This window comes from Leptosomus discolor, chromosome 10 (assembly GCF_034619465.1).
Source record: "Leptosomus discolor isolate bLepDis1 chromosome 10, bLepDis1.hap2, whole genome shotgun sequence".
Lineage (NCBI taxonomy): Eukaryota > Metazoa > Chordata > Aves > Leptosomiformes > Leptosomidae > Leptosomus > Leptosomus discolor.
The window spans coordinates 19,768,901-19,783,933 of NC_141400.1; the positions used below are offsets into that span (position 1 = coordinate 19,768,901).

The following is a 15,033-nucleotide window of genomic DNA, read 5'->3' on the forward strand; positions in this document are numbered from 1 at the left end:
TATACCAACAGCTGACATCTGTCATGATTTCACAAGAATAAAATACAAAAGCTCAGTTGTTCAGCCGCTCGGTGAAGTGACTCACATTATACCAGAGGTTTTGACTTTGTTCTTCCAGGCACCGTTTCTGACGGGAAATCAATCAGTTTAATCCCATAATGGGAACAATTAGCCTTACCAAAAAAGCAGATCACTTGTAATCTCATCTTCTGCTTACAACTTTATGCCAATATTTCTTCTTATTTTCTCAACTGCTGCTCATCGGTCACGTTGCCGCGCCTGCGAAGAGGTTACGGCTCATGTAGAGGACGAGCTGGGGTTAATCCTGCCCTCGCTGTCAGCACCAGGGCAGCAGCTGAAGCCATCGGGAGGAGGTCATGCACCCCCAAAGCAAACAGACCAGCCCTTGCATCTGGTCAATAGATTCCGGGCTCATGACCTCCTGGGTGAGATGAAAAGTAACCGAGTGTCTCCTCCGGCGCAGCAGCTGGTGGCGGCAGGGTCCCTGCCTGCCCACTTCGCGCTGTCCGGGCTCGTCATGGGATTAGTCTCAGTCTGGGGATTAGAGGCCAGGGGTAAGATTAGACCTGAGCTAACAGGCACTTGCTCATGTGTTTGCTGTGTTGCCCGAGATGGAGAGTGGGACTGAGAACGGGGTGAACATGGAGCCAATTCATTTTTCTGCAAAATTGATAGGAAGCAGGGAATATAAAAAAAAAGACCGTGTTTTGTTTGTGAAAAGAACAACGAAACATTTCCCAAGCTTTCCGTGAGCCCTGACGAGCTGCCTTGTCCTTCTCCACAGCCTTCCTTGAAGTTGCCCTTCATCAAGAACAGGCTGCTGCTGTGCTCTGACACGAGCCGACCGCGCTGTGTCATTGCCTCGCGGTGTTCCCCCTCGGGAAACCCATCCGCCGGCTCTTATCATGTGTTTAGTCTGCGATGTTTGCGAGGCAGGGATTTAGCCTCGCTGCTCGGAGGGTTGCAAAAACCCCGCCTGTATGAAGTTCTGGGAGATGACTGGTAGTCTGATGAGCAACGCTTGTGTAAAAATTGTCTTGTTGATATTTGCCAGAACAGAAGAATAAACTGCATTTTGGGTCAGGCCCTGCTGGTTTTTATCCTCTGAACACATCTTATGAAGACAAAGGATTTACTTTGGTCCTTGCTGTGAATCTGTGTCTGCTGCATGGTGTTTAAGAGAATGAAAGATAGACCTGACCAGGCACAGCACAGCTTCTTGCGTCAGCTTTGTCCATGGCAATCCTACAGAGCTAGAAAGCCTTGGGAGGCAGCAGTCTGCTCCACCTGAAGGTGATTATGGAAGAAGAAATTCTACTGAACCAACAAGATTTCTTTCATTATCCTAATGGTTTCTACCACAGCTGGATTTTTCGCTGTGGGATGCTTAGATCCACGAGATAAACTTTTTAGGAATTATTTAGACAAACAAATGAATTAAATAGAATTCAGAATGACAGCTCCCAACACTTGGGCATCCGCCAAGGAACTTGCAAAAGCCAAAATAATAACTCAGATCTGAGACATCCTGAAAAGCCTATAAATTAAGTAATCCTTTGGAAACCTGCAGTTAAATCTGCCATAGGGTTGAGATTTGCCTGGACTTAATCCAAGTAATGAGTTTCAAAACCAACTGTTTTCACGGGGTGTTGGTTTTTGGGATATTTTGGATTTTTTTAACTATTAAGTAAAGAAATAAACTGAAACCCTTAAGAATCGGTTATACATGGATCCCATTGGGTTAGGAAGGCACCAGAAAGGACTATTTAGGCAATAGAAATGGAAAATAAGATGAAACTGTCAAGGACTACTGACTAGTGTAAGAAAGGAAAAGAGGTTGTACTCTGAGAAACACCGACTACCGGGAGAGCAAATTGCACAAATGACATGAAACTTTGCTTGGAGTCTTGACTGCCACAAGAATTCTGATTTCATGTGGTCAGCATCATTTTCAGGGACTGTTTCCAGTCACAAACACTAAGAGGAACAACCAGCGTTAGAACCTACAAATGACCATTCACAGCAAACAGGTTTCGAACACGAACTATGAGCCACTGAACCTAAAACCTGATTTTAACAGGAGTGCAGCTGTCGGGAAGGCCAGCCCACAAGCTAACATCTAGTTTGGTGCTTAAAGCTACTTTTAAAGGTCAGATGTCTGTATTAAACTGTTCACAAATGGTCTAAAGGACCATTATTGATTGGTCAACTCTGCAGGAACTATCTTGGATTCCCACCTCCATTTAAAAATGAAATATGGATGCTTTCATGGATTAAAAAGTGCATCCTATGAAACATATATGTACATTAGTTTAAAATATTTCCAGCAGCAGTTACACTGAAAGAGAAAGATCTCGTGCCTCAGGTAACCACCGTGAGTTGAAATAGAGGGGCTATAAAAATATTTTCCTTACCTTAATGACAGAAATATTTAAATTCGCCAGTGATAAAACTAATTGGAGCTTGGAATTTTACATTTGTTACATTAGACATCAGTGCAATAAAAGCTCTTTCAGAGAGGTCATCCACCTGGAAACTCTGGGTAAATAAGCTGCAAGAAGTATTTCTGAACTCGATGAACGTTACTTCAAAATGAACTTTCCATCATGTAGGAGTTTGCTACTTCAGTAAGTGATATGGGGAGCTGCGCTTTCTCGTGTGTGAAGGAAGGATGTCTTGGGGCTGGTTAGTCACGAGATCCCTCTGCCATCCCCCTGCCTTGCTCCGGGTCCCCTCTAGCTTGTAGCTGTGCCGTGCCCAGCTCTGGCACATGGTCTGGCTCGGGGGGTTGTCCAAGGATTCAGGCAGCAGGAGAAGGACCAGGGGAGGCAAACGGGCAGCGCGTGGACTGCTGAGAACTGACTGTAGATAAAGGTCATCTCTGTGTTGTGCGGGAATATGAGGAGAGGCATCTGTGTAATATAAATGTGTAACAGACCTGTCTTCGTCCGAAGGCGTGTGAATGCAACAGAAGTTCAGTACTTTTTGCAAGAGCTTTCTCTATGAAGTAGGGACCTGCCAAATGAACCCTTACTAAAACTTCTTGCAGTTTAATCATTTGCACTAGTACTAAATAATCACCTTCCCACACTTCAGATGCCCTTTTAATCCATGTCTTTGGCCAAAAAATGTCTGACTGTTAACTTCATCTTCTTCAGATGCCAGTCCATTAATGCCCTGCGTTAGAGTTTCCAAATGTGCCCTTTCTGGAAGGTAACTTAGGCACGACTGATGGATGAGTGAAAACTGTCATTCCCAGCACAGTCCCAGTTACAGGTCACATATCCTTGTTGGATGGTTAATCGTACAGTGAAACATATTTGGGATAGAAACAGAGAGGTAGCTGGTGTCACTACCAGATAATAGAGGTCCCAGCAGTCATGCTGGGGACTCCACAAACATTTGGGTAGTTCCATAAGAAGGTGCTGCTGGTTTAGGGGAGCCGTAAGTGCCGCATGAATGTCATGAAGCCACTTCAAACCCCAAGCTGTGTCCACTAGGAGTAAAGCAGAAAATGCGTGACGATATGCCGACCATCTTGTCAAGTTGAGCTGTATGCAACCAAGAGAGATGGCCCTGCTCTAGCAAGTAGAGTTCTACGGGTAGAGATTTTTTGGCTCTCACATTAAAAAAAAATCCATCTATAGAGTGGCTGAATTCTACCGTAAACTCTGAAAAACAAAGAAGCTTTATCTTAGCAAGCCTTTTGCAGACCTCTCTGATGAATGTAGTCATTTACAGAACTTACAAGGTGTAGCAGGTATTTTTTTCACAATCTAAAAATAAAACCTTCTATGAAGGGCCTGGGGGCAGTGCAAAGAGGACAGCGATTTATCACTGACAGTCACTAATCGAATTGTGTCTATCAAGCAACTTATGAATGACTAACTTCTGTCTAATGAGAAGGAAAACACTGAAGACAGTATTCGTAACATACATCAACTTATCACCCCTAAACAGATGTGAGACTAGCAGAGGATCTCACTTCTGCTAGGCCCATTTTGCTTCTATAGAAGGCTCACGACTAACTTCAGCCTCCTGAAACTGCTCCAAGGAGAAACAGCCATAGTCCAGAAGGCGGCAATTTGTAGAGCAAGAAAATCTCCTGACCTGGAGAAGAGCTGTCAAGCCATAACAGTGCCTGAAATCACTCTCATGTGAGAAGATGTTCAAAACCAGCGTTGAGGGGTCATTATGTGGCCTCCCAGATAAGCACGGGACCTCTGGTAGACGTTGGGACGGTGGCAAGTGGAAAACTTGAATGCTCATTCAAAATGGGACACAAAGCTGAATGTCGTAGTTTACCCAGTCGGTCTGTGATAACAAAGGAAGGAAACCCAGAGTGTCACCAGCAGCAAAGGAGAGCCAGAATGGAATATTCAAAAAAGAAACAAAGAGGTGATAAGGCTCAGGGGTGGAAAAATACTGGAAACAAACACTGAGGAAAATATCGAGAGGGGGAAAGATAAAGCGAATGGAGTGATGAGATTGAATTCATGAACGTGTTTGACCTCCCTTTTGAATAATGTGTGGTCTTTGTTAGAACTTGCTGTAGGGTTTCAGCACTTGGCTGAAGAATGAGCGTGTTGGAGATACTGTGTTTTAGCTGGGTGTTAAGGCTTGCTTCCAGAGCAAGGTTCAGAGCACCTTCTGTTGCTTCTGGTGATTTCTCATCCAGAAGTAGATCTCCAATTAGTTTTGGAAATGACTTAAAATACAATTTAAAAATTCCCAAGTTATCAAAGACAAACCTAGAAATTTATGAGCTCACTTCAGTTGATCGAAGTGAGAGTGCGACTGGGTCCTTTGCAGGCTGCAAAATTGTGTTGGCTTTGCTCAAAGAAAGCAGATGTGAAAAGGTGTGTGAGCAACTGAAAGAAAATGAGGCACCTGTGAAATGTGGAGTTCTTTAGCTAATGTTCTCATTCCCCAAATCCTGGGGAAAAAAAACCATCTATCGCTGAGAGAGGGGTGCCAAATTAATTCCTGATGCAGTTCTGAAACCTGAGGGCTGCTCTACGTGTGGACATTTTCCATCAGGAGCAATTCAACTGCAGATACTTTTATTCAGAGTAAAACCGCCTCTACTTCAGCTCAGTTTAATGTATTTTGGAATACAGTCTTGTTTGGAATAAGCACATCCACAAGTTTATACCAATTTGGCTAATTCTGATTGTAGTTTACTTGGGTTAAGTTTTCAACAAGCTTTAAGAGACTCGAGGGGGAACCAAGGCTGTGCATTCAAAAGGCCTTGAAGAGAAAGTGCCTCGGAGCCAGCAGCTTTCCGATCGGCTTTTGAAATGAATACTTTAATAGTGAGGGTTTCTGTGTTTTGATCATCCATTTCCTATGCCAGCAAATTGAGCTGGCCACTCACAGCCCGAGTGCAATTTAGAACCCACCCCAGTAACGAAGCCCCGATGAAGGCCAGTGGGATATGTTTGACTCCACAGAGCTGCAGTCTCCATTTTTTTCCTCTGTGTTTTTCCTTGTCTCTGTTTTTATTGTTGCTACTGTCCAGCAAACTTAGATCCTTTTACAGAAAGGATTTTTTTCTTTACCCTCGTAAGAGGAAGGGGATGCCAGTGCCAACACGTCACATTTGTGCACATCTTTAGCTCAGTCCTTTGGGGAAGTTCCTGTCACTGAACAGCGACAGCGAGAGCAGGAGAGGTGGGACATAAACAGGCCTCCAGCTCTCTGCAAGACAAATTGTGGTGTTGGGCTGGGTGGATTTTCTAACACAAGCAAGGAAACCTCAGGCCAGCCTCCTCCCAGCCTTCTGCAGGCTCGGTGATATCACGCAGGAATGAGGAGGTATGATTCATCACCCGTTGCACAGACAAAAGTCAGCTTGTATAGCCTCTCTCTGTGGAGGCCCAGCCGTGGAACAAAGAATACGGGTGAAAGCTCTGCTGGCACCCGCTGCAGCTGAACTGCTCCTCTCTAGGCACCTTTTTAGCAAAGCAAACAAAGTTTATTGTGCTTCGGGTTCGTAACTCCCTACACTCACTGTATGAACGTTGCTAAATCACAAGGCTGCAGCATAACTCGGGAGAGGGTTTAAAAGTCTCAGCTCCCACCCCTGCCCCAGACCAAAGCCTCCTGGATAACACGGGCACAGCAGTGAGGCGGTCACACAGACCTTCCCGTGTCTGTATGCAAAAAGGCTTCACGGCAAACAGCACATAAATCAAACTCACAAAAACCAGCCAGCAAGAAGGTCCGTGATGAAACTGGACTTTTCAAACAATGAATCCTTTGTTAGGTCCTTTTTTTGAAGTGGTATATTCTAGCCCAGCCCTTTCCAAGAAGAGAGGGGGATTTACAGGCGCTTTGAGATTTGCTTTCAGCTTTTGGGGAGAGATGCTGAGCAGCTGTGCTGACCACCCATCCCACCTCCGAGCTAGTGCTGCTTGCCTACAAGCCATCACATGAAACACCCTCTGCAGTGTGGGCATCTTCCGAGTGCTCCGATTCGGAGGTACCGCCGGGAAGCAGGGATGCTCTGCGGTGCCTGGTGCTGCCCCTGCAGACACAGTGATGCTGGGGTGCATTGGCCGAGTGATTCCTAAGCTGCTTGCAGGGCAACCTGATTATTTTGTTGGAAGTTTCTCTCTTGGCTAAGTGATAACCATGAAGGATTCCCAAACTGCTTGCAGCCCCCCTTGATGATTTTCTTGGACATTTCTCTTTCAGCTAAGTGATAACCGTGAAGGATTCCCAAACTGCCTGCAGCCCCCCCTGATGATTTTCTTGACGCTTTCTCTTTTGCCACATACTGCTGGCAATGAATAAAACCACCGTGACTACACGTTTACCGACCTGTTACACCCTTTTCCTTCCACTCCAGAGGATGAAGGCGCAGTCAGCGGAGATTTTGACTGCACCAAACAGAGATGCTTAACTTTACTCATGGAGAAATCGCTCCGAAACCCCACGTTTTGGGGAAAAACCGAGCTAAAGCTCCCCCCGACGACAGCCGGGACGGGTCGATCCCGCCTCCCCGCCACGCCCCGCGATGCGGGGCGTGGCGGGGAGGCGGGATCGACCCGTCCCGGCGTTTAGGAGAAGCGCGATCGCGAGTGGGAGCCGCAGCTACTTGCGGGCAGGCAGAGCCCCACCGCCGCTATGTCTCACTCGGTGGTCCTGCGTGGTCCTTCGCCGTGGGGCTTTCGCTTGGTGGGAGGGAAAGATTTCAGCGCCCCGTTGACCATCTCCAGGGTGAGCCCGCGGAGGGGGGAAGCGGGGACCGGCGGCAGGTGATGGGCGGCGGCGGGGATGGGACTGGGGCCGGAGCGGTGGTACCCGGGGGTCGGAGCAGGGGTACCCGGGGCCGGCGGGCGGCAGCTTTTGGGGACCTTTTAAGTATCTATTTTTATATATACAAGCAAGTAAGTGTTCCCCTCCCCTGTTTTCAGCTGCCCTTCCCCGCGGGAATGCAGAGCAGATAGCGTTCTCCCTGCTTGCTTTATGGTTTTTTGGATGTTGATTCATAAAAAGCTGCTTTCAAAGTTGCTTTGGGTTTTTTTTGGGTTTTTTTTTTTGTTTTTTTTTTTTTTTTTTTTTTTTTACTACTGCTCAGTGCTGCAGAGGGTTTGGACTCATGCCCTGGACTGAGTTCACAGGCTGTTAGGGTGGTTTTTGGGGTGGTTTTTTTTTTGTTGGGTTTTTTTTTTTTTTTTAGGGAAGGCAGGAGTAAAGTCAGCAAGAAGTTTCTCCACGCAGGCTGCTGCGTTACAGGCTCCCTGTGGGCTGGTAGTAATTACTGTGTAAGTGTGCTCACACTTGGGTTTAACCTCACAAAGACGTATTCTGGAAACTTCTAAGCCTAGCTTGAAGTAGGCTTTGTGTGTAGATAGATGTGAAAACAAAGCATCCCCCGTGCAGAAAGAAGTGGGGAGCGATGGGCTGAGGGATGGATGAAGTGCTGGGCATGTTCCAATGGGCACTGGTGTTTCCATCGCCACCGGGCTGCCCTGGGAAAGCGCTGGATGCCCGGAGCTGCCCTGCCTTCCTGCAGCATGTTGAGGCTCTGTTAGTGCCGAGCTGTCCTGGGCGGCTGCTGCTGGAGCACTTGAACAAACACTGTGAGGACTGAAGGGCTTTGAAAGGAGCTATAATGTAAAAATATTGCCGTAACACGTACAAGCTGTTTGCTGTCTTTTCATGCGTCTGCCAAAGCTGTGACAGAAAAGGGAAAATGCGTACCCTGAGTTTTACAGAGATAATCATGGAAGAGAGCGTGTTTTAAAGAGACTTGGTTTGTATTTGAGTTCAAATGTGCCGGTTACGCAGCTTTGTGTCTCTGTTTTTACTTTGGGCTGTCCCTTACCGAGTGTTCCAGCAAGGGCTTTTTTGGAGGAGTAGCAGGATGGAGAGGAGGGAAGTCTCAGACTGGGGAAGGCTGGGGTGGTGCAGGGAGCAGCAGCTGGTAAGGCTAGCCATGCTGCCAGGGTGTCTGCGCGGCAGGGGGAGGCACTTGGCTTTCGGGGCTCAGCCTGCACCTCCTGGGCACGGGGAAGCCGCCTTTCTGCCCTGGTAACCCAGGACGTGTCACAACAAAACACAAAATCGCCTCTTGCGTGGCTGTAAAAATGTTCCTGTTGTGAAGGTGAACATCTTAATTTAGCAGAGGGAGCCTGTTTTCTTGTTACTTTGAAAAAAGTTTGGTTTAATATTAAACAAGAAAAAACAAAGTCTGCTTCTGCCTAGACAGGTGGCTTGCCAGATTCCTTGTTTGATTCAGCAAACCTGGGAGGTGTGAGGGTAATTCTCATCAGGCCAGTCTTGCTTTGGATCTGTAACACAAGCAGCAGGCCTAGGGTGTTCTTTCATGTCACTGAGCATGGCAGCCTTTCAAATTAGATCCTTTTTAAATTCTGCTCCCCCCTGAAGAGAGGGGTGATGCTCTGACGTGCTGTACGCTAACGGCTGCTCCTGGGGGGTGATAAACAACTCGCTGGGATGTACATATGGGTGTGGGGTGCTCTGCTCGGGCTCTAGTCTCTTAACACAAGAAGAGACCTCACTGGCTTAGGAAATAATACCTGGAAATGTTAAAACAGGGGAAGAATTGGGTCCTGCTGTACCTCCCAGCTGTGGGATGAGGAAGGAGCTGCTGGAGGGCTCCCGGGGGGGGCCAGGGTTTTCCTTGGTGGTGGGTCTGTGCGACCCTGCCTCTCCCCAGAGGACTGAGCGTGGCTGCTGCGGTGCCATATTCACTTGTACTCTGTAGTGGTCTAGTTAGTTTAATTGTCTGACCAAGAAACGTGCTCTTTCCAGCTTGAAACACGGGCAAGGGGGCTGAGGACTCCCCCTCTTGGGGATGGGGAGCCCCCTTGCCTGGCCTGGGTTACTGCAGGAGGGCGGGAGCCTCTTGCTGTAGCCTAATTGTTGAAGATTTTGTCTGACTTCTGCTTTCTTCGAAGTGTTTGGGTTTTTTTAATGGCATATTAATTAAAAAAAAAAAAATAGTTTACATTGCAAACATACCTTGAAAAGCACAAATTCTGCCGGGAGGTGGGACCAGACTCTGGGACTTCAGCATCCAGCTGCAAGCCCCAGATGCTGAAATGCTCCGGGAGGGACAGGCTGCCCCAGTGATGCGGGTTTGCTGCACTCTGCGACTATGCCCAGGGAGGGGCTGAGAACTAACGTGCCCCAAAATGTTTGGGCTGTATAGCTCTACAGGCATCCTCCCTGGACTGGTTATATTGGGAATTCATAGGTTGCAGTTTGGGATTTGAGGCGTCCAAAAGCCACCCACATTCAGCTCCGGGTGCCAGACTGCCTCTAAAACACAAATTCATCTGTGTAGGGGTTGAAAACAAATTATTCAGTTATGAATAGGTTGGTTTTCTCTACCCTTTGCTAAGCTACTACAGGAAATAATTTCTCCCCAGACCTCTCCCTAGCTGTAACAGTGCAGAGATGTGTCGCTGCCCCGGCAGCCACAGCGAGCGATGCTTTGCTGTCTGCTGGGGGGACCCTTCTTCTCCGAAGCCTGAGTGTCATGGCTCCGAGTTAAGCGAAGGCAGAGCTCCTTAATGTTGCATTAGTGGGATCTGAAGCCAAAATGCCACTGCAGGAGGGGAGCTAATGAATGGGGCTTGACTCGCTCACCAGGACTCGCTTTAGCCTTGAGGTCCCTGCGTTTGTGCAGGTGCAGCTGATGGTGTTGAGCCCATCCCTTGCAGCTGGTTCAAATACGTTCACGAAATCAAGGAATGATCTATTTTCTTGAAAGCAGGTCACTTCCCTCTGTGGTTTGATCAGTCTTAAGTGACAAGTGGTAAAGACCTGATTGCTCAAGTGACTGGGAGCAGCTGATGCTGAGCACTCCCCTAGAGAGGCCAGGGCTCAAGTTGGAGTATTCAGTTCTTCAGTAGTAAAGCTAAGGGAAGGGAAATGCAAATCCAGGAGGGTGTGCTTAGGGCATCTTTCTCATGTGGCTAGAGTACCTAGCTTCCCCCCTCCCCATGTTTCTTCTTGCATTTTCTGGGGGACCCAGATGAGCAGGGCTGGAGACTGGGGGTGGGGGTGTGCAGCCCTGGAGGGTGCTGCAGCGGCTACACGCAGGGGTGATGCTGGTGTGTTGTCAGCACAGTGCTGGGAAGGGAACTGTAGCCCAAGGCTGTGCCCTGGGGAAGAAATCCAGCTCATTTTGTACCCAGGGTTAGAGTAAGCTAATGCTGGGGGTAGTACAGCATGTAATTAACGGTTCCTCCTCCCAGTGATATTCATAGGGGTAGGGGAATGACCCAAAGGATCTGCTTGGAGTTGGCCTTAATGACTTGTGTTAAGGCTTAATTAAGTTTCTGGTAGCTGTCAGCTGCTTTTCCTTGGCTGAGCAGGTTAACAACTGGATTCTGTGTTTGCCTTTCATGGGAAAGGGACCTTATTGTGGCTCCGACTCCAGGGAGCGACAACATTGCCTTTAACCAGCAAGCACAGTTCGGGACCAGAAATGGAATCACTTACTCAGCTGCTCTCAGTGTTGTGCTGGTAACCACATCAGTGAGTGCTGCGGTTCTGTGTGGGATCCCAGTTGATCTACCCCTTGCCTGGGATTAAAAGATAATCAGTCATTAGCGTAACTAGAGGAGCTGAATGCGTTTAATCACTTGAACTCGCTTGTCCAGCTCCTAGAGCAGTCAATGTCGTCATCTACCCAGCTCTGCCAGTGTTAATTCAAGCACTTGCTGCTTTTAGAGTCGCAGCTAAATTACTTGGCTAAACAGATAATTGACAAATGGACAGATTCCAGTTTGGTTTTTTTTTTTTAAAAAAAAAAGGTTTAGCACAGTTTTTCCTTTATCTACTGGCTTCCACGTCAGTTTACCCAGTAGTCTCTAGCGGAGCAGCAAAAATGCATTTTTCAGTGTTGGCTTGGAACTGTAACACAAGAAGGGTGAGAAATAATTGGCCTGCAATCCATTATCCAGGTATTGTTTGAGTTGAAGTTTACTTTTAAACTTAAGTAGCTTTTGTATCTGAGAAAATACGTGTCCTGTTAAAGGTTAGGATACTCAAGAAGGAATTCTGTTGGGGGAGGAATTCCAGTAAAAGTTGTCCTGTTGGCTCCATCGGGGCAGCCAGAAAATGCCTGCATGCGTTGCTGTGATCCCACCCAAATGCAGAGGGCACCTGCTCGGGCGAATGGTTCCTGGGGTGGTCTGGGAGGTTGTTCTTAGGTGATCCGGGTGGGGATGGCAGAGCACGAAAGGCAGTGCTGGGCACCGGGCTCAGTTACCCCGGGAACTCCATGGCTGTTGGCGGAGCCAGCAGGACCAGAGGCTTTTCCTTGCTTTCCATCAGGCTTTTTTTCCTGGTTTTACATGTGATTTGTATGTATTTGGTTATTTATTAAATGGAAACTATGCGCTTGCTGTTCAGAGCTCCCCAATGGACTGAAGTAGTTGCTTTGTGGTGGTGAATCCTAAAGCTAGGCCCCAGCTGATTTCTGCTGACCTTTGGGGGCTTTATGGCCTGTACAGAGCCAAGCGATGCCAGCTGTTTCTCGGTTGGCTGCATATTAACGTTTCTTATAACATACTAGTTCAAGTGGGATGATTTTTTTAAGTGGAAGGCAATAGTTTTGCCTGTCATTCTTTTTGTTCTCATCCTTCTTCCAGTGATTGCTGCTTGTAAGGTCTGGAGTGAGGGATCTGGGTGGCTGCTCTTGAAGCTGTAGTGGTACTTACCAGTTAATCCGAGCTACAGATAAGAGCGAACAAAAGTATAACAAATAATATTTGCTGCTGAAGTTATTCTATCACGGACGCTTTATTTAATAACTGAAAGAGAAGAATAAATGCTTGTGCTGGTTCAGGAGACAGTAATGGTAGAATATGCTGGAATGAAAGCCTAATGCTAATTACTGTAATCAAGCACACTGATAATCCAGAGTGGGAAAGCAGGCGGAAACAATGATTCATGTCGGTCCATTCATGCAAGGTCTGACCTTGGGGCGAGTTTAGCAAAATAAACCCAGCACACCCTTGAAAACACTTCGGACCTCTGCCAGGTTGAACAAAGCAGAATGGGCTCAGTGTAACTGGAGAATTTAGAGCTGGGGCTTTGGGTTTTGTAGGTTGGGGGGGGGGGGGGAGGGGGGTGTTCTTTTTTTTTTTTTTTTTTTCCTCCCCTCTTTTCTTGTAAGTGGTGGTGATGTCAATTTTCTGACTTCTTGAAGATGGAAAGATTGCCTGTTGGGACAGGTATTCAGAGTTACTTTGGGAAAGTGCATGGTTATATCCCACTTGATACAGGGATAAAAGAGAATAAACTGAGACAGCAGACTTACTAAAGTTGCCCTGTTAGTGTAGGAAGCATACAAGGGGAAATACGTGGAATTCTTCTTTTCTTCCTAAACTTTTTGTTGCTGTATAGCACAACAGATGGTGATAATCCCGGTCCTGCTGGGGGTAGATCAGTCCTTTAATTTTAATACAAATACACCATTATGGATTGTGTGGAACTAGTGCAGACTATTGCAATTTAAGTTTTACAATTTTTTGTAGCTTGAGGGGGGAAAGTGCATATCACAGTTCTGCAGGAGTTACACTGCAAATCCTAGAAGGCACAAGTCCTCCTAAATGTAAGATATCTAACTGAATTTGTCATTTGATTTCTGAGCTCATAAAATGCCTTGACTTATGGTTCTCAGATACCCAAACACTTAGTGCAGATGTTTTTATTTTTTAAGTCATCTGCGACCACAGGTGCCAGAATGTGAAAGAAAACAGTAGATCTCTCAAGATCTGGTAGTGTTGATAAAACAGCTAAAACAAACACGTTCACAGAAAATACTCTGCTTGATTTGTTGTCAGTGCAGCCCTGCCAGACGTGCACCGAGGCAAACCAGGGCGTATCCAGCCAGCGCTGGGTAATGCAGCGGATTTGTACATGGCTGTTAACACCACGCTTGCCTCAAGCCCTGGAAGATAAGGGTATGTTTGGTTTCTACTTCAGGACTTGCACAAAAACTTCAAGCAAACCCATAATTCATCGGGTTACTTGGAGCAATTGCGAAAATGTCGAGCCGCAGTCTGACATTCAAGTAGCTTTTACAGCCAGCAGAGACCTAAAATAAACCCCACTTTCTCACCAGAGAGAGCAGAGCTCTGTGTTGTTGGGGTTTTTTTAAAACAAAATAAATTTGCTCTGCGAGAGTATTTCAGCCAGTGAATTTTCCCATAAAGATGCCTCAAAGCCCGTGCCACACTCAATCTTTCTTGTCAACCAGAGCAACTCAGATTCACACCCATTAAACCTTGAGTATTTTACATGTTGTGTGGACTGACAGAAAATTACATGCGAACGAAGCTTTGCAGTACAAGCTTCAGGAAGCAAAATACACTGCATTAAAGAAGGTTATTTAATGATTCTTAATTATCAGATATGGGCAATGCACAGCTAGAAGAGAAACTGTCTTGCTCAGCTAAATCCGGGACCATTCAATAACAGGCACCGTGGAGCAGAAGCTCAGCTGGGAGGTTTACAGTACACTGAGCCTGAATGCTGTAAGCCACAAAACGCTTCGGGTACAAAAGACTAAACCCTGTGAAATATCTAGTGTTCACAATTAAACTGGGAGAAAGCAGTCGCACGGCAAAGGCCCAAATCCCGGCAGCCTGCGGGAGATTAACGCCTGCCCTTTTCACGAGAGTGAAGCTTCAGGTTGGCTCAGCAGCTGAATTCAAACTTCTCGTGTTGGAGAATTTCTTCTGTTTGGAGATACCCCTGTGGCCACTTTCCTTTTGATAGCGGGGAAAGAAAAGTATCGCCCCACCTTCCTGGCTGAGAAGGCCGGTGATTTGAAAGGGAGAGAGCTCCACGCCGCTCCCACATGTCTTCTGTGAAGCACCCAGGGGTTTCTCCAAACAAGGGTTTAGGGAGATGCTTGAGGAGGGAAGGCTTCCCAGGAGAGCTGAGCACTAACCCTCTGAAGGGGATGAGCCAATTATCATCATAAACACTTTCTCTGCTGCTGCTGGATTCAGTTTGCCGAGCGCTGTGCGATGGTGCAGCATCTCATGGGCTGCAGCGATGCTCCGAGCACACCTACACCGAGAGTCAGCCGGTGTCCCCTGGGGCAGAGCGAGTATAAAGCATCTTAAGGTGGTTAAGTGTGGGTCACTGTGCAGTAAAGCAGCATATCTGTGACCTGCCCTTGGAGGAAGGGGTAAGAGGGTGACCGTGAGCGCAGGAGGCCGCATGGCATAAGGCTGTTCCGAGGGCTGCCGGAGTTCTGGGTGCCCTTGGGCTGAGCAAGGCAAGCTTTTGGCCAAATAAGCCAGATGTGAGTGTCTGAACAAGCTGTGCCTTTCTCAGTTGGCATTTTGAGGTTTGCACTCAGGTTATGTGGTTGGTTGCTTTAAAATTCGGATCAGATTCGTTTGATTCTCGGAGTTTTCTTAATAGCGAGACCTCAGCATTTGAGGTGGGTTAGGATCTACACTACAAATCTGATTCTAAATTTGGATTTGTATCTACCACTACTTGGAT

The 15,033-nt window shown here is 47.1% G+C and overlaps 1 protein-coding gene across 1 annotated transcript in view; it reads left to right on the forward strand.

Moving 5' to 3' along the window:
• The first annotated feature begins 7,152 nt into the window (after positions 1-7,152).
• The window catches only part of PDLIM4 (PDZ and LIM domain 4), a 50,794-nt gene continuing 42,913 nt past the window's right edge, over positions 7,153-15,033 (forward strand). The window contains exon 1 of the mRNA XM_086471008.1: positions 7,153-7,245. Within this exon, the coding sequence (XP_086327134.1) occupies positions 7,153-7,245 (93 nt within the window). The remainder of the gene's footprint in view (positions 7,246-15,033) is intronic.